The sequence below is a fragment of the Myxocyprinus asiaticus genome, chromosome 10 (genome assembly GCF_019703515.2).
Source record: "Myxocyprinus asiaticus isolate MX2 ecotype Aquarium Trade chromosome 10, UBuf_Myxa_2, whole genome shotgun sequence".
Taxonomy (NCBI): domain Eukaryota; kingdom Metazoa; phylum Chordata; class Actinopteri; order Cypriniformes; family Catostomidae; genus Myxocyprinus; species Myxocyprinus asiaticus.
In genome coordinates, this window is record NC_059353.1 from 36925507 (window position 1) to 36944615 (window position 19109).

At 40.1% G+C, this 19109-nt stretch overlaps 1 protein-coding gene across 1 annotated transcript in view; it reads left to right on the forward strand.

The window, feature by feature from the left end:
- Positions 1–19109, forward strand: part of LOC127446903 (low-density lipoprotein receptor-related protein 1B-like) — a 491131-nt gene that overhangs the window by 323088 nt on the left and 148934 nt on the right. The window contains exons 23-27 of the mRNA XM_051708221.1: positions 2430–2630; positions 6152–6397; positions 8173–8370; positions 9370–9574; positions 15155–15319. Coding sequence (XP_051564181.1) covers positions 2430–2630; positions 6152–6397; positions 8173–8370; positions 9370–9574; positions 15155–15319 — 1015 coding nt within the window. The remainder of the gene's footprint in view (positions 1–2429; positions 2631–6151; positions 6398–8172; positions 8371–9369; positions 9575–15154; positions 15320–19109) is intronic.

Genomic DNA, 19109 nt, shown 5'->3' on the forward strand with positions numbered 1-19109 from the left:
CATGTGCAGAATTCAACTGTTCATGTTTCTTTTGAACATATTTTGCTATAATTTGTATCACAAGTTTTGTTCTGCTCTGAGCATAGTGAAATCAATCAACATTGGGCTTTTTGATGTTGCATTCTCCCTAATTGTAAATGATTGCCTTGAGAAAAAAACATCAACAGCCAAACCACACGAGTTCAACAATTTGTCATTGTTTTGTTCTTATCCCTTTTGATGTCAAAAATGTGCTAAAAAGCAATGTAGAGCCTTTCCAGACCACTGCACCTGAGACAGAATGCCAAATCACTTACATTTTTTGACAGATTAAAAAACAGGCTGGATAATGTTCACCTATTTATTTGATCACAAAGGTAGACTGAACACAAGGAAACCTGGCTGCGTATGCCGAACAGATTCAGAGTTCTCTATAAGCAGAAAATATACACACATTTAGCATTTTATTAGGAATACTACAGTCCTAATAAAGTGCCCGACATGGTCCTCTGTTGTTGTAGCCCATCCACCTCAAGGTTCTACATGTTGTGCATTCCAAGATGCTATTCTGCACACTACAACTGTACAGAGTGGTTATCTGAGTTATCGTACCCTTTCTGTCAGCTCAAACCAGTCTGGCCATTCTCCGTTGACCTCTCTCATCAACAAGGCGTTTCCATCTGCAGAACTGCCACTCACTGTATGCTTTTTGTTTTTGGAACTGGATGTTTTTTGTTTCTGGAGTAAACTTTAGAGACTGTTGTGCGTGAAAATCTCAGGAGATCAGCAGTTACTGAAATACTCAAACCAGCCCGCCTGGCACCAACAATCATGCCACAGTCAAAATCACTAAGATCAAATTTTTTCTCAATCTGATGGTTGATTTGAATATTAATTGAAGCTCCTGACCTGTATCTGCATGATTTTATGCATTGCCCTGCTGCCACATGATTGGCTGATTAAATAATCACATAAATAAGTAAGATGTGCAAGTTTTCCCAATAAAGTGCTCAGTGAGTGTATACAAAAAAACTGCCTGGTCTAGAGATTGGTCAAAATGGTCGACTAGTTAGTAGTCAGCTAGTCGTCCAACAAGTAGAGAAGTCAGGCACAAGTTAATCTAGATTTTTTTTTCTCTCTCTCTTTTTTGTCTCTTTTATATATATATATATATATATATATATATATATATATATATATATATATATATATATATATATATACTACCAGTCAAAAGTTTTGAAACATTTGACTGAAATGTTTCTCATGATCTTAAAAATCTTTTGATCTAAGGCATATGCTTAAATGTTTGAAATTAGTTTTGTAGACAAAAATATAATTGTGCCACCATATTAATTTATTTCATTATAAAACTAAAATTTAATAAAAAAAAAAAAAAAGTTTTTGAAATTGATGACTTGGACCAAATAATAAAGAAAAGCAGCCAATAAGTGCCCAACATAGATGGGAACTCCTTCAATACTGTTTAAAAAGCATCCCAGGGTGATACCTCAAGAAGTTGGTTGAGAAAATGTCAAGAGTACATGTCTGCGAATTCTAGGCAAAGGGTGACTACTTTGAAGATGCTAAAATATAACACAGTTTTGATTTATTTTGGATTTTTATAGTCACAACATAATTCCCATAGTTCCATTTGTTATTCCATAGTTTTGATGACTTTACTATTATTCTAAAATGTGAATAAAAAATTATAATAAAGAATGAGTAAGTGTTTCAAAACTTTTGACTGGTAGTGTATAAATATATATTTTTTAACAGGGGTGATTTATTTAGCATGCTAGCATGCTCTGCTTCAACTGTGAGACAATTTTCACAGTAAAAACTCCTCTGAAAAGTTGTGTCTTTGAATTTATCCTCTTTAAAGCACCAGCACTACAACCATACACATTCAGACATTAATTGCATTCTGTTCTGTTTTTTGAGCAGCCCTCCATGAGCGGTTTTAAGATGTCATGTCATATTTTTTAAAACTTTAAAAACAGGTTTTGAAACCCTTATAATATTTTCCATTCAGTTGTGCTTAGCTGTTTTTGAATGCATGAATGCATCTTATGTAAATGTCCTTTAAGAAACGTGTCCAAACCTGAAATTAGTCTAAATAAACAGGGCTTTTATAACTGGCTGATTAGTCGACTAGTCGTTCAGGAAACTCCACCGACTAGTCGATTTATGTTACACATTCTCTTGGTTGCAACATGGATGAACTTTTGCAGCAATTGAGTTCAGTAACTGTTTCATTTAGAATTATAGGCTGTTTAAACGAGCTGACACTGGCCAGAGGATTCTGTGTGCATCTGACGTCATCCCAGCTTGATGTTCTTTCTCCTTTCAAATTGTGCACAGATTTTTCAGCATGCTTACCTACACACACCAAATTAGGCCTGACAGCTTGATTTATTTAGAGATCTAACTGCATGTTGTGTCCCAAGGGAAGTGCATCAGCAAGAGCTGGGTATGTGACGGCGACAATGACTGTGAAGACCGCTCGGATGAAGAGTCCTGTGATTTGTCCATCTGTAAGCCCCCCACTCAGCCCTGTGCTAATGACTCCAGCACCTGCCTACCCCCCAACAAGATCTGTGATGGTAGAAATGACTGTGCCGACCACTCAGATGAGGCTATTTTCTGTGGTGAGTACATGTGAGGCTTGAAATAGAGAATTCTAAGGGCCCCTGTAATAATGGCTTGTTGGCTTGTTACCTCGCTTGCGAGGATCAGGGGAGGAGGAGGATGGTCTGTCTGTATTCTGCAGGCTCGAAATTGCGTAAAATGGATTGACAGATGCAGTTTTATAGAATGGATAGTTCTGATTGGAACAATCAAATCTGTTGGAAAATGCTAATAAACACAGATTTGTGTATGCACATTCTATATTAATGCTGTAGGCAATTTTACTTGGATGCTTATTGTAATATTATATTAATGCTTTAGGCAGTATTATAAAACAAATAAAGAATGATTTATTTCAATTATCATCATTTATTTATATGATTTTAACACAGTTAATGGGGTTTACCATGGTAAAGAACACCCCTTAACCAAAGTCACTGTAAAGCAGGACCTCTCATGGCTTATTATTTTATTATTTCCTGTGTTGATGTATTTTCTTTTCAAACAAAAAGTTAGGGCAGGGCATATTAAAAGGCGTGTCCTATCACCAAAATCACCATTAGCCGTTATTATATAAAGCAGCTTTACAAAACCATGATTTATAGTTAGTGGTAGGTCTAGTGTATACTACATTAAAGAGCATTTTTTGGACAACAATTTGTATATGACCCTGTATTCAAGATCAAGTTGGTGTGTCCAAATTCATAAGTTGTCCTCTGCTGAAAAAGAAAGTGTGTAAATATAGCATACAGATGGCCTCCAAACTAACAAACAACGACTAAAGGCCACACATTTTTTTTTTTTTTTTTAATGGGCTCTTTGATCAATGTAAGTGTTGCAGTGATATTTAACATTGGGTTCACAACAGCATTAATGTTCTATTCACTGTACATCTTTGACTTGTTAGTAATTCTAATTTAAATCTGCTGGTGTATTCTGTGAGGTCTTGTGCATTCTGCAAGAAATGTTTGATGGCTTGAGTGGGAATAAGTCATGTGGAGTAGAATATCAATACACAGGAAACCAAATCATGAAAAAAGGCAAGTAAAGAATGAAAATAAAATACTTCACAAGAACATTATAGATTTGGATGCATACACTTGAGCAAATCAATATGAATTGTTTACTTCTCTGTGGGTGAACAGAGCCTGATGATACTTTGTTTCTGCCTACACATGCATGTCCCTCAGGGCTACTTGATTCTCTTTAAGTTGTGTCCTTGAGCGAGTGTAATGGAAAACCAACACATGCTCTGAATGCTACTGGTGCAGGAAAAACATGAAGCCTGCTTGAATCACAGCTAAACATAAAGATCTGTTTGTGGTGCCCTCACTGGGGAAGGTGTCTCCGGAGAGTCAGCGTTGTATAATTCTCTTAGAGCGCGACTAGACAAACATTTCAGTGACTTTGCCAGCAGATGCCCATGGGAGCCCAACGTTCATCTTCTGAGGACAAGGGGTCTGTTCAAAAAGACTCACTGCCTACTGCCTACATAGGCAGCTGTTTATTAAGGCACATTCTAACAGAGAGGGAACCTCATAAGTAACTGATTTGAAATGCTCTACATAGGCAGAAACAGTGTTGCACACATAGCGCTCCACATGGGAGACTCGACACACAATTGATTCCAATAGAGTTAGGCATTAGCATGTTGCTAAGCTAACCACCAGCGTGTCCGAAACAAAGCAGGGCACCTTTCTGGAATTGAATAATAAGCATGCAAAAACTTGAAAATATCCATATTTTGGATAAAATGATCCTTTTTAATGATTTTAAAGTAGTTGTTATTGCTACATTTTAATATTGAATTAATAATATTGATTCTTTCAAAAATCGAGATTTCACTGATAATTTCTGGCAAACTTGATGCAGATTTGTCACTTATTATTTTCACATGCAAATGAGCTTTGCGGCAAACATGTGGGAAATTATCCATTGTTTACCACTACCGGTGAAGAGCTGCAGACCTCTTGCAAACATTTGCGGCAAATCACAAACTCATTTGCACTTGAAAAAAATGTGTTGCAAATGTACGGCAAATTTGTGGCAAGTTTGCAGCTAGTTTGCCTGAACTCTAGATTTTTTGTTAGGGTATAATCAACTTGTCTCTCACTTTGTTTGCCATCTTGGATTATTTTATTTTTTTCACTGAGCTTTTCCCAATGCATTCTGTAATTGTTTTCTCTGAGATGGATACTTCCTTTATTTATGATTCTTCCTTTGCATTTGTCCAAAACAAGTTATCTTAAGTGGCAGTACAATTACGTTGCCTACATTAACTTTTGGTAAAGCTTTTGAATCAGTATTATGTCTATGATCTTTCAAAATGCTGCTTTGTAGGCAGCTCAATAGGTTTTAGAAAGAGCTAAGGTGTATATTCTGTCTGAACAGACCTGCTTTTGACATTGGCCTCTCATTGCCAATTAGATCATGCCAGTGGTCCTTGAGGGTCTGACTGATTCAAACCAACCCAGCTGGACTCAATGCCATTTGTAACATTTGGGAAGCAGTTATTCTTCACCTCCATATAGACTCCAGGTGCCCCTTGTGAAGAAAATTCAATTCTCTCTTGCGGGCACAGAGGGGATCATCCAAATCAGTAGAGGCAAAGAGGACCTTGGAAAGTGTAATTTCCACCAAGCTGCATCTTCTGTCCCTTTTGTTTTTCTCGTGAAGATGTGCCTTCCTCTAAAAAAAGACCAAGTGCTTTCTTGAAAGAAAAAAAATAGCTTATCCATTAGAGATGAGTGACTGAGAGTACCAGAGTTTGTCTTATCTATTCTGAAAGGAGATGATGTATCTGAGACCAAGTTTTCATTTCTTGTAAAGTGAAGAAAAAGCCATTTTCCACTTTGAGTTTGTTTGGCCTTCACAACGACTGAAGTTGGTCTCCATAATTCAGACCTGTGGTTTCTCATTGAGTCTGTCTCATAAAAATATTTATTCTTTACATAATCTTTCTCTCTTTTCCCTGACAAAAAACCTAAACTTGCTGCAAATTTGCCACAAGTTTGCCACTCGTTATTTTCACATGCAAATGAGCTTGTGATTCACCACAAATGTTTGCCAAAAGTTAGCAGCTCGTCACTGCTGTGAACCTCCGGCAAACTTTTGGCAACAATGGACAATTTGCCACAAGTTTAATGCAAAGCTTATTTGCATGTGAAAATGATCTGTGGCGAATTTGCGGCAAGGTTGCGGCAAATTTGCCACGAACTCTCGATATTTGTAAGTTTTTTTGTTTTCTTTTTGTTTTTTGACATAATTGGCTGGTGATGTTGATTAGGTCAGCGAAACGACATAATGGTCTAGTCATCGAAACATGCCAAGACTTTTTAGGTGGAGAGTGATAAGCACGTTTAAAATTTCAGCCTCTCTCTTTTTTTTTTTTTTTTTTGTCTTGTGCAAATTTTCAGTTGAAACAGTAGGCATGTGGGTTGGCAAAAAATTTCTTTCTATCACCATATTTTTTATTTAATTTTAATTTTAATTTTTTTATTGAATATTTTTTCTGTCCTCACACTGTTCTTGTCTCTTTCAGAGAAGTGTTTGCAAGGCAATGGGGGCTGCAGTCACCAGTGTGCAGTGATCCCCAGCAAAGGGTTGGTGTGTTCTTGCCCCACTGGACTCAATCTTGGCTCTGACAACCGAACATGCGAGACAGTGGACTACTGCAAAGCACACCTGAAGTGTAGTCAGATATGCGAACAGCATAAGACCACTGTGAAATGTTCCTGCTATCCCGGCTGGAGACTTGATCCAGATGGAGAGAACTGCCATAGCACCGGTATTTGAATTATTTAAGCTTAGTACTGAGTATTTCTGGTATTAAAAGAAAGAGTATACCGACCCTGGTATATATTCATAAAAATGAAAATTATGTCAGAATTTACTTACCCTCTTTCCATTCAACAATTCATAGTGACCAGCAGCTGTTGAGCTCCTAAAAGGGCAAAAAAGCGCTATAAAAGTATCATCAAAATATTCAACATGACTTTTGCCCTATATTCCAAGTCTTCTGAAGCCATACAATAACTTTGTATGATGAAACAGACAAAAATTTATGTCGTTATTTACTCATAATCTTTATATCCGCTGAAGCTCGAGTCTAGCTCAAACCCGCGTCCAGATTGAAAAATTGTGAACTTTTTAAAGCTTGATGGCCTGGTCACTTATTAACTGTCATTGTATGGCAAAAGTTACGTTAACAATTCTTCAAAAATTTCAACTTTTGTGTTCCCCTAAAATTCTTTAAAACAACTTGAATAATGACAGAATTTTCATTTTTGGTTGAGCGATTCCTTCAATTTTCTTCTGGACACCCACGCTACCAAAGACATGGATTAATGAACTGTCAGATTTACTACACCACAAGTGATGTATTTTTTCATGATCCTGTTGAAATAAAAATGGTAGAAATAAGGTGATGAAATTATACATAACTCCTTCAATTAACACTTGATATTCAAATAAACTAGTTCATGATTCTTAGTGTAGTAACCTCACTGTTCATTCATGTCTATCCATAGTGGATCTGTCCACTGTGCACAGCAATAAGAACAACAGTAATACAATGACAGCAGGATATGCTGGCAAGAGCTTCCCATTGAGAAACTAATGTCTTTACAGCAGCATGCCTGCCAAATGCTTTTAAATTGTCTCAGGGAATCTGAATTTGGGTCATTAGTCAGAATATGACAACAAGCATCTGTGTGGTATTTTATGGATTTAGTGACATATATAGCTCTTGAGAGTAAGCTCCTGTTTTAGTAGATGGTGACATTTATAGCTCTCAGCAGGTTATCTGCAATAGCTCTATTAGAATTTTTTCATTAGTTGTGGGAGTGTTGTGACCTAGTGGATGAAGAGCTGCTGGGCTGGTAACAGAAAGGTTGTATTTCAAACCCCACCCAGGATTGCCTAAACTAATCACAGCGCACTTAATCAAGACACTTATGACTTATGACTTTTTTCATTTTTTTTCACACTTGGTTCATTTTAGGGGTCTGAGAGTGAATCACATGAATTTGGATTATACTGTATATTAATGCTTTATACAAACCAAAACCTCTTTAAAGCAAACTTAACTGAGACTATCTTGGGAGTACAGTTTGATTTATTGGTTTTACGGTTTGATTATTATTATTATTATTATTACTATGCAAAGAAAAAATAATAATAATGTGAACAGAAAGTGGACTTAGAACCGATCACAATTAAAATTGTTCAATATGAGATTTGTGTCCAGTTTTAAAGCACTGTGTGAATGGAGAGATGACTGGTTTCATTTTTACTTAATTCACATTTTGGTCCACTTAAATGGGTCTGACTTTGGTTCTTTTATAGAGGACTCAAGTGTGCCAACATCCTTAACCTCAGGTTGCTCCAGATGGATTGTCCCTGTAATGTGTGTCGCTTTGGATAAGAGCATGCGCTTTAAGCCTAATTAGCATTTGTGTGCACAGAAATATGTGCATGGTTGATGGCTCAACACAAAGCCTAATGCTCTTCTAACGCACAGGTGTGGGGTGTTAATATCAGTTTGTTTCTTCCATCTGCTAGATCCCTTTGAGGCCTTCATTATCTTTTCTATCCGGCATGAGATCAGACGGATCGACCTTCATAAACGTGACTACAGCCTGCTCGTGCCTGGCCTAAGGAACACCATCGCCCTCGACTTCCATTTCAACCGCAGCTTGCTGTACTGGACTGATGTGGTGGAAGACAAGATCTATCGGGGAAAGCTCTCAGACACCGGAGGTAATGAACAGACATCGATACCCCAGTCCCACTTGGCCTTTGTTTAACCTACAGTAAACTTTAGTTTGAGTAGATGCATTGCAAAATGAATTGTGCATGAGATGGCTGTCTGAATGATGGGGAGACCTCTGAAGGAGCTGATGAAAACTCGTATTGTTCCAAAGACTATTTTGAAGCTGCATTTAGCACACTTTCCAGGTTTTCTCTCTTAGGACCAGGCTCCCAGCTCTTGCAGCTTTTGCTCTCCTTTTGTTAGCATTTCAAAAAGCCCTCCATTGCTGAGGATAATTGCCAACAGCTGGATTACAGACAGCCGAGAAAGCCTTTAATGTTTACTAGGACACTGAGAGAAACTTTTTCTCCTTCTTGATTCTTCTTCTCTTGGATTTTCCCCAGAGTTTGCTGTTTTAATTTAAATAGCATTTTAAAGAACTCAACAGTGTGAGAGCCCATGAAATCACTTGACCTGTCCTCTATTGTTTTGTTTCCTTTTTAAACATGAAGTCTGTGTGGGACATCCACTGCAAAATTCATTTTCTTAATCAGTTTTTTTTTATTTATTTTTTTAAAGAAAAACAAGAAAACATTCTTAAACATCCTTTACTTCAATCAAAATTGCATACAATATTGAATTAAGTATATTTTCCTTACCTCATTGGCAAACATTTTTTTAATTCTTTCTTGTTTTAAGCATAAATCTAACTAAATTTAGTGAGTTTAATGATTATGAGCATTTGATTGCAGCATGAATCATTTTTGGTCTTTTTTCCTAGAAGGGAAAGATTGGAAATTTTAAATCTCTATATTTGCTGAAGTGAATTTTATCAACTTTTAGATGTAGAGGACCTTAAAGCAAACACGTACTGAAAAGCCATATAATTCTAAATTTGATTTCATGGAGTCTTTAAACTCAAGCCCAAAATGACCAGAATGCTTTGCTCTGCTGAATTTAATATCCTGTCCACCCTATGAACTAATCTTGTGTGGTTTGTTTTGTAGGTGTGACCGGAGTTGAGGTTGTGATTCAGCATGGCTTGGCCACCCCAGAGGGACTTGCAGTGGATTGGATTGCAGGAAACCTTTACTGGATAGACAGCAACTTGGATCAGATTGAGGTGGCCAAGCTGAATGGGGAAATGAGAACAACTTTGATCGCTGGCGGCATGGAGCATCCACGAGCGCTGGCTGTAGACCCAGGACAGGGGTGTGTATTAGTCTCATGTGAAATTTACTACAGCCTGATTTTATTTTCGAATATTTCTAAGGGGGTATTTACAATTGGTTACTTCATAGCGATCAGATCTTGAAAACACCAAGTGTAAATGCCCTAAAAGATTCCACTGCCCTGCAAAAGTATCATCTCCGAAGTGAACTCTGTTATATTAGCATATAGCACGAGGAATAGGAGATCAGATTTATATCCGTTTTGCGGAGATATGTACATTTATGTGGCCTAGTGTAAATGGAATGTGCATACACAATCACACTGCAATCTGATTGATCAAGTCTAAATAGTCTCTTTTCTTTTCCATGTTCTCTTCAGTAAATTGCACTGTAGCAAGAGAAAACGGGAGAATTTTTTTAATTCATTTTTATATCCTAATTTGTCCTCATAGGGACTATATTGGGTACATAACAGAGCAATCTTATTTAGGGGACTTGTTTTTCATCTATTACTAATGATAGTTCTAGGATAACACACTACATCTTGCTGTTTATTTGTTGTGGTCTGTTTCTTTTTTTATCTCCTTGCTTTCAGCTGCACTCTTGTCTTGTTCGGCTCTACATTTTTCTTTGCATAGTCTCAAATATGACAACATAAGCTCAGAATAGTCACAAGATGATCCTATTTTTGAGCATTTGAGGCAAATAGAGAATGCCCATTGGCATTGCAAATTAATATAATTCAGGCATGTAGCTTTTTACCTGTTTTATACAGTGGAAATAATTTAGCAAATCTCTGTGAGCAACCTACTGAGTAGAAAAATGGAATCTGTGCAGTCCAAGTAGATCTCATATTGGCACTTAAATGATTGATGTAGGCCTTCTATAAGCCATTTCACTGAAAGATCAAAAGAACAATTTGGAAAACATTCAAAAACTGATTTCACAGCAGTATGACACTTTTTAAATGGAACCAAATCCATTACATGCCCCACACAGCTAAAGTATGTCATAGAAAGGTATGTGTTGAAAATTTAGTTCTGAAGGGATTAGCGGCATTTTAATTAGCTACTCCTTTACTCATTGAAAGCTTGGTTTAATGGTTTAAGGCCAGAGGCCATCGAACTGGCCTACTTAAAAGGATAAGGCTACATCCTTGTAGCAATATTTGTATAGTGCCTTTTTGTATATTTTATGCTTACCTTCCATCCTACACAAACATTTAGCTGAAAATGTAATTGTTTTTGATAGTGTTAATGCCTGCTGCAGGAATGTGATCACACATTGCATTAGTGTACATGCTTGATGCAAGTGTTTATCATTTTATAATCCCTGTAATACACCCATTAGAATGTGGCCTTTGTTTTCATGCCACCCCAGAGAACTATTGCATCAGTTAAAATAAGCCCACATTTTGTATTGAGATTGACTTCACTGCCTGGTTTAACCCAGAGAACCTTATGTGCATACAGCAATTATAGTAATTGTGAAATTTTCTCACATTTGCTTTTAATCTGGCCTTACTAAAACCCAGAAGACTGATGTTATTTAAACTATATCCTTCTGTTTCTTCATGAAGTAAGCAAGCATTTTTCAGATTATTTGGGAAAGTAACAGTGTTGTAGTTTGGGGTCAGTGTGGCCCCAGCAAGAACACATTGTTAAAAACTACAATTAAACAAATCCAATAGAAAATTGACAGGACAGTTCGGCTACACCAGGGTCGGATTGGTCATCGGGACAGTTGAGACTTATCCTCATTCTGATGGTTGATGTGAACATTAACTGAAGCATTATTTTTTGCATTGCACTGCTGCCACAGGATTGGCTGATTAGATAATCACATGAATAAGTAGGTGTACAGGTGTTCCTAATAAAGTTCTTAGTAAGTGCGTGTGTGTGTGTGTGTGTGTGTGTGTGTGTGTGTGTGTATATATATATATATATATATATATATATATATATATATATATATATATATATATATATATACACTACCAGTCAAAAGTTTTGAAACACTTGACTGAAATGTTTCTCATGATCTTAAAAATATTTTGATCTGAAGGCGTATGCTTAAATGTTTGAAATTAGTTTTGTAGACAAAAATATAATTGTGCCAATTTATTTCATTACAAAACTAAAATGTAATAAAAATAAATAAATAAATAAAAAAATAAAAAATTGAAATTGATGACTTGGACCAAATAATAAAGAAAAGCTGCCAATAAGTGCCCAACATAGATGGGAACTCCTTCAATACTGTTTAAAAAGCATCCCAGGGTGATACCTCAAGAAGTTCATTGAGAAAATGTCAAGAGTACATGTCTGCAAATTCTAGGCACAGGGTGACTACTTTGAAGATGCTAAAATATAACACAGTTTTGATTTATTTTGGATTTTGTTTAGTCACAACATAATTCCCATAGTTCCATTTATGTTATTCCATAGTTTTGATGACTTTACTTTTATTCTAAAATGTGAAAAAAAAAGTATAATAAAGAATGAGTGTTTCAAAACGTTTGACCAGTAGTGTGTGTGTATATATATATATATATATATATATATATATATATATATATATATATATATATCAGCAGTTTTGGGAAATACTTAAAACCATGCAATGCAACATTTTCAGTCTTTTCCGAAATGTATTAAGTTTATCTTCTTGTCATGTGTATTCTGTTGATTCATGTCTTTTATTTTGAAATGTTTAGTTCCTGTTTCCCTTGTCATGTGATTCCTGTTTTCCCTCCATGTTCATGTGTCATGTTTTCATTGGTATATTGTTTAATTATCTTATTATCAGATCTGTTTGTTCATTGGTTTATGTTCTCCCATGTCCATGTATTTAAGCCTCATGTTTTCCATTATGTGGTGGTCAAGTATTGAATGTGATGAATGTGAATGGGTATGTGCATAATCAAGTCAGGTCATGGTCATGGTCATGGTCATGGTCATGGTCATGGTCATGGTCATGGTCATGGTCATGGTCATGTTCATGTTCATGTTCATGTTCATGTTTAACGTTTCTAGTTAGGGTTTTTTGGTTCACGTTTTTAAATAAACTGCACTTGGGTTCTTCATCTTCACGTCTTCATCATAGTCATTGCCAGCAGTTCCAGCATACGTTACAGAATACTTGACCACCCATGAACCCAGCAGTTTTACTTCTGCGCCTTCGTCAGGGCAATCGTCCCCTGGAGGACTATGTCGAGGACTTCTGCGGTCTAGCCTGCCAGGTGGACTTTAATGAGGTTGCCCTCGAAGACTGTTTCAGATTTGGATTGAATGAGTCCATTTCTTTTTTGATGCCTGGCGGTCGCAGTTCCCTCAGCCTGGTTCAATATATCGACCTCGCCCTACGGATCATTGGTTCCACGTTCACTGTGGGGGAGGCGGACGCCGAGCCAGAGTTCCACGTCATGGCCGCCGCCGAGCCAGAGTTCCACGTCATGGCTGCCGCCGAGCCAGAGTTCCACGTCACGGCCACGCCTCAGCCTGCTCCATGCCACGTCACGGCCACGCCTCAGCCTGCTCCATGCCACGTCACGGCAACGCCTCAGCCTGCTCCATGCCACGTCACGGCAACGCCTCAGCCTGCTCCATGCCACGTCACGGCAACGCCTCAGCCTGCTCCATGACACGTCACGGCAACGCCTCAGCCTGCTCCATGCCACGTCACGGCAACACCTCAGCCTGCTCCATGCCATGTCACGGCAACGCCTCAGCCTGCTCCATGCCACGTCACAGCAACGCCTCAGCCTGCTCCATGCCACGTCACAGCAACGCCTCAGCCTGCTCCATGCCACGTCACAGCCACACCTGAGCAGTGGGACCTGGAGATGGTTCCCACCCTTATACCCACCCTTAGTTCTCCTGAGCAGGCAAGGGGAACTTTCAGCCCTCCGATCCCACCTGGACCCTCCGAGCCCTGGACTTTGCCTTGGCCTGTTGGTCCCTCGACATTGCCTCAGCTCAGCGTTCCCTCGGCTCCACTATGGTCCTTCAGCCTGTCCCTCTGGCTCCTCCTTGGTCTGTCGGTCACCTGGCTCTGCTGTGGCTCTCCGATCCTCTGGCTGCGCCTCGTCCCTCCGATCTGTCAGCTTCACCGGGGACCTCCTTCTCTACGGCTCCACCTTGGTCCTCAGTCCCACCGGCTCCACCTCAGTCTTCCGATCCCTCAGCTCCGCCTTGCTCCTCCGAGCCTCCAGCACCGCCTTGGTCCTCCCTGCCATCGGCTCCACCCTGGCCCTTCGAGTCTTTGGCTACTCTCCGGGCACCATGTTCCATGGCTCCGCCCCTCGAGCCTCTCACGGCTCCACCTTCCATGGCTCCGCCCCTCGAGCCTCTCATGGCTTCACCCCCCACGGACTTTGCCCTGGTCCCATGCCCCTCGCCCTTTCTTGCCATGCCACGCCCCACGCCTCAAGACACCCCCCCCCCCTTTGAATTTATGTCATGTTTTACGTGTTTTGTTTATGTGTTGGGGTGTCAGGAGCCACCCCTTAGTGGGGGGGATATGTCATGTGTATTCTGTTGATTCATGTCTTTTATTTTGAAATGTTTAGTTCCTGTTTCCCTTGTCATGTGATTCCTGTTTTCCCTCCATGTTCATGTGTCATGTTTTCATTGGTTTATTGTTTAATTATCTTGTTGTCAGTTCTGTTTGTTCATTGGTTTATGTTCCCCCATGTCCATGTATTTAAGCCTCATGTTTTCCATTGTGTGGTGGTCAAGTATTGAATGTGATGAATGTGAATGGGTATGTGCATAGTCAAGTCAGGTTATAGTCAAGTTCATGTTTATGTTTAACGTTTCTAGTTAGGGTTTTTTGGTTCACGTTTGTAAATAAACTGCACTTGGGTTCTTCATCTTCACGTCTTCGTCATAGTCATTGCCAGCAGTTCCAGCATACGTTACACTTCTTTATACAAATTTGAATATTCCATTCATAAACTTTTTGGTTTCCTAAACAGTTAAACACATTTTTGTTATTGCTATTAGCCTATTTAGCATCCAAGAGTAAATTAGGTTTCATGTGTTAAAACAATTTCAATGTGTCGTCAATTACATCAGTCGTAGCATGGATCGATCAATTCTATTGATGCACAACACCCATATATAAATCTATAGTAAATACTATAACTACTAGTTCTACTGCTAATAATAGATATATTTGAAATCTATGGTGAAACCTATGTTCAGTGGGCTGTAGGAATCCTGAAATTCACCTTAAAATTGTGTCTCCCAATCCGACCCTGGGCTACACTGAACATTAATCTGAGAATTTTATTTGTATTTTTTTGACATTTTATACCAGAGGTTTCTAAGGCCCTAAACAAATGTTCATGACTTTTGAAGCATGTTTTCATGTTTATCTTGTTTACAAGCAGTTCTCATAAGTTTTCAAGTCTTCAATGTGAATTATTTTTGATGCATTTAAAGGGTTTTTTAAAAATAAATATTTTTTAGACTTGTTTATTGTTGATTTATTTAGAAGAATATTAATTTGACCTTTAGAATGTTTTTACTGATGGACTTTATGGTCAGATGTAGTGCTTAAAATACAGTTATTGGTATTCAGATGAACAGTTTTTAATCAGTTATTCTATGTGTAGCATTCTTTTCTGGACCGACTGGGATGCTTCTTTTCCTCGGATTGAGGCAACATCATTGAGTGGCAGTGGACGACATGTTGTCTTTAAGGACATGGAGATTGGAGCCTGGCCCAATGGACTCACCCTGGACCATCAGGAGAGGAGAATAGTGTGGACAGATGCTCGGTAGGGTCAAATAAACAATACAAATGATCAGATGAATTACATATTAGGTGCATGTTAAAAAACTGTCTCGTCTTAGCAGTGGCAGACAGCGGATTGTTTGGAAAAGCTATTTGAAAACATTTTGTTTGGTGACACTAATGGCACAGAAATTACACACTTCACCTTTAACTAAATGTGATTTAGGATAGATTATAGTTGCTTACTTGCTGTACTTGTAAGCAATGCTGATCACAGTTTGTATGGTTAAAAGTTATTGGTAAATTTTAATTCTTAAAATCTCAAAATAACGCTATCATAACCCTGATGAATGTAAACCTAGAGAAATGAATAGCATGATATCTGAAGTCATTACCTTGTAACATGTCTTGTTGGAACGTGATTCGCTTTGATTATTTTTATCTGAATATTTAGCAGTACTTACAATAACAAATACAATGGTAACACTTTACAATAAGGTTCCATTTGTTAACATTAGTTAACATGAACTAACAATGAACAATAGATTTACAGCATTTATTAATCTTGGTTAATGTTAATTTCAACATATATTAATACATTTTTTAAAACAAAAGTTATATTTGTTAACATTAGTTAATGCACTATGAACTAACATGAACTGTCAGAGTACTGGGGAAACAGGACACAAGAGCAGAGGAGATAAATGTCAGTCATTTATTAAACAGAAAAAGCGCTCAGCGCCAGCTCGCTCGAGCTCAAAATAATAAAGCCAGGAGGGCGAGGAGAGTTTGTTCGTCAGTAGGTGTTGTAGTGGAAGTCCGGAAGTCCGCTGAAGATAGGTGTGATGCGAAGCAACGCCCAAGACACAAGTTCCCCGACACACAGGTAGATCATCCAAGGAATCCTCCTTGAGAGCAACCAACAGGGCAATGGTGATCTGTGGTGTAAACACCACCTCAAGAACAGTGCAACCAACTCCACACTAAACAGGAGACAAACGTGAGTGGTACAGCAAACAACAAACCAGCAAATAAACAGGGGAAACACAAGGAATAATATAAGGCATGCAATCAGAGGAAGATAGATGGAGCATGTGAGAAAACCATTACCATAATCGACACCTCCCGGGGAGCAATTAGCGTTCCCATGGAAATGCCAATTATGCTCACCGACACCGGCCGGGGGGGGGGGGGAGTGACGAAAATTGGAATGAAAAACAGGTTTAATCTTGGACACGTGAAAGATGGGATGAACGCGATGGAGGTAGCTTGAGATGGACCGCCACTGGACTTATAACCTTGGCGATGGGAAAACCTCTTAACACGAGCACCAGTCCATAACAGGGCATCTCTGCCAGCTTACCAGGTGTGTCGGCACCTCTGTAAAAAGGCTACACTGGAAGGGTGACAACCCCGTAGACGAAGGCAACGAGTTGTGAGCATACTCGACCCAAACTAAATTCTCGCTCCAAGAAGAAGGGTTTCGGGAGGCCATACACCACAGGGTTTTTTACAGTTGTAGGTTAGCTTGCTCCGCCTGCCCATTAGTCTGGGGATGAAACCCAGAGGACAAACTTACTGTAGCCCCCAGCTGTCGGCAGAACTCTGCCCAAAAACGTGACACAAACTGTGGGCCTCTGTCAGAAACCACATTTACTGGGAGGCCATGAATATGGAAGACGTGGTTTATGACCGCTACTGCTGTCTCCCTTGCTGAGGGGAATTTGTGGAGGGGAATAAAATGAGCCGCCTTCAAGAACCGGTCCACTACAGTCAAAACAACTGTATTGCCATGTGGGGGGGAGACCAGTAACAAAGTCCATGGCTATGTGCGACCAGGGTCTCGAAGGGACTGACAGCGGTTGGAGGAGCCCGGCCGGGGGATTACAGGAGGACTTACTAGCTGCACAAATGGGGCATGAGGCAATGAACTGATGAACATCCCGCACAAGCGGTGGCCACTAAAAACGCTGTCTAATGAGCGTCTGAGTACGAGCCGTCCCTGGGTGGCAGGCGATGTTGGACGAATGACCCCACTGAAGGACATGCGTTCGAACTAATCGGGGAACAAACAGTTTACACGTTAGCTTGTGGCAGGCGACATGGTATTACGTAGCGTGGTGTGGACTTTAGCCTCCACCTCCCAGGATACCGTGCCCACCACTTGAGGAGCGGGGAGGATGGTATCTGCTGGGGCAGAAGAGGTATCGGGTTTGATGTTCTTGGAGCCAGGACGATACAAGAGAGTGAAATCAAAATGAGTGAAAAAAGCGCCCAGCGGGCCTGCCTAGAGTTAAGACATTTAGCGCTGCGGATGAATTCTAGGTTCATTTGATCAGTCCAAACCATGAAAGGTATCCCCAAACCCTCTAACCAGTGATGTCACTCACCCAAGGCCAACTGGACAGCCAGTAATTCCCGGTTACTGACATCGTAATTCTGTTCGGCCATAGTTAACCGGTACGAAAAGAATGTACAGGGGTGTAACTTTCCATCTGAGGGAGAGTGCTGAGAGAGAACTACTCCGACACTGACCTCTGATGCATCCACCTCCACTGCGAACTGTAAAGCAGGGTCAGGGGAAATTAAAATGTGTGCGGTGGAAAACCGCTCCTTGAGTTTAGCAAACACAGACTCAGCCTGCATGGACCAACAAATGTTTGTGCACGTGGAAATGAGATCCGTCAGAGGAGTGGCGAGTTGGCTATTGTTCCTTATAAATCTTCGATAAAAGTTAGTGAACCCCAGAAACCTCTGCAAAGTCTTGCGAGAATCTGGGGTTGGCCACTCAGCGATGGCTTTAACCTTAGTCAGGTCCATACACACTCCCTTGGACGAAACTATGAACCCCAGAAATGGAACCGGCTGCACGTGAAACGCGCACTTCTCCGCCTTGACAAACAGCTGATTCTCTAGCAGTCGCCAAACGGCATGACCAAGTATTCAAAGTACCCCCTATAGGTGTTAAAAGCCATCTTCCACTCTTCCACCAGATGGTACGTGTTCCGTAAGTCCAACTTTGTAAAGATGGATGCCACCTACAAGAGTTCGAAAGCGGAAGACATCAGTGGCAGAGGGTAATGGTTCTTAACCATGATGTCATTCAGCCCTCGATAATCTATGCAGGGTCTAAGTGTGCCGTCCTTCTCCACAAAGAACCCCGCCCCTGCATGCAAAGAGGAAGAGCGGATGAGACTGGCTGCTAAAGAATCATTAATATACCTGTTCATGGCCTCCCTCTCTGGGCCCGAGAGCGAATAAAACCATCCTCGAGGCGGAGAGGTGCCAACATGCAATTCAAAAGTACAGTCGTATGGGTGATGAGGAGAAAGGGTCGAGGCATGGGATCGGCTGAATACCACCCTCAAGTGGTGGTACTCCTGTGGAACACCCGAAACATCTGCCAGCTCATCCTGCTCATCAACGAAACACAATACTGGACAGGGGAGACAACAGTGTTAAGACAATGTGAAGAACAGAAAGAGCTCCAAGACAAAATACAGTTGCCCAATCTATGTGAGGGTTATGTGTTACCAGCAAAGGGTGCCCCAGCACCACCGGCGTAGTTGGAGACCAGATGAGGAGGAAGGCCAGATGCTCAGAATGATTCCCGGAGATCTTGGTGACAGGTCTAGTGGTATGTGTGATGACTGACAAGGATGTACCACTGAGAGTGTGGGCTGTGTTGGGTTCCTTCAGTTGGCATATGGGAAGCCGGCACCTTAAAGCCAAATCTGAGTCGAAAAATTCCCCTCGGTGCCAGCATCCACCAGAGCCTAGATAACATGGCTATCGGTAACACTCAGTAATCGGACCGGGAGGAGGGTGCGAAG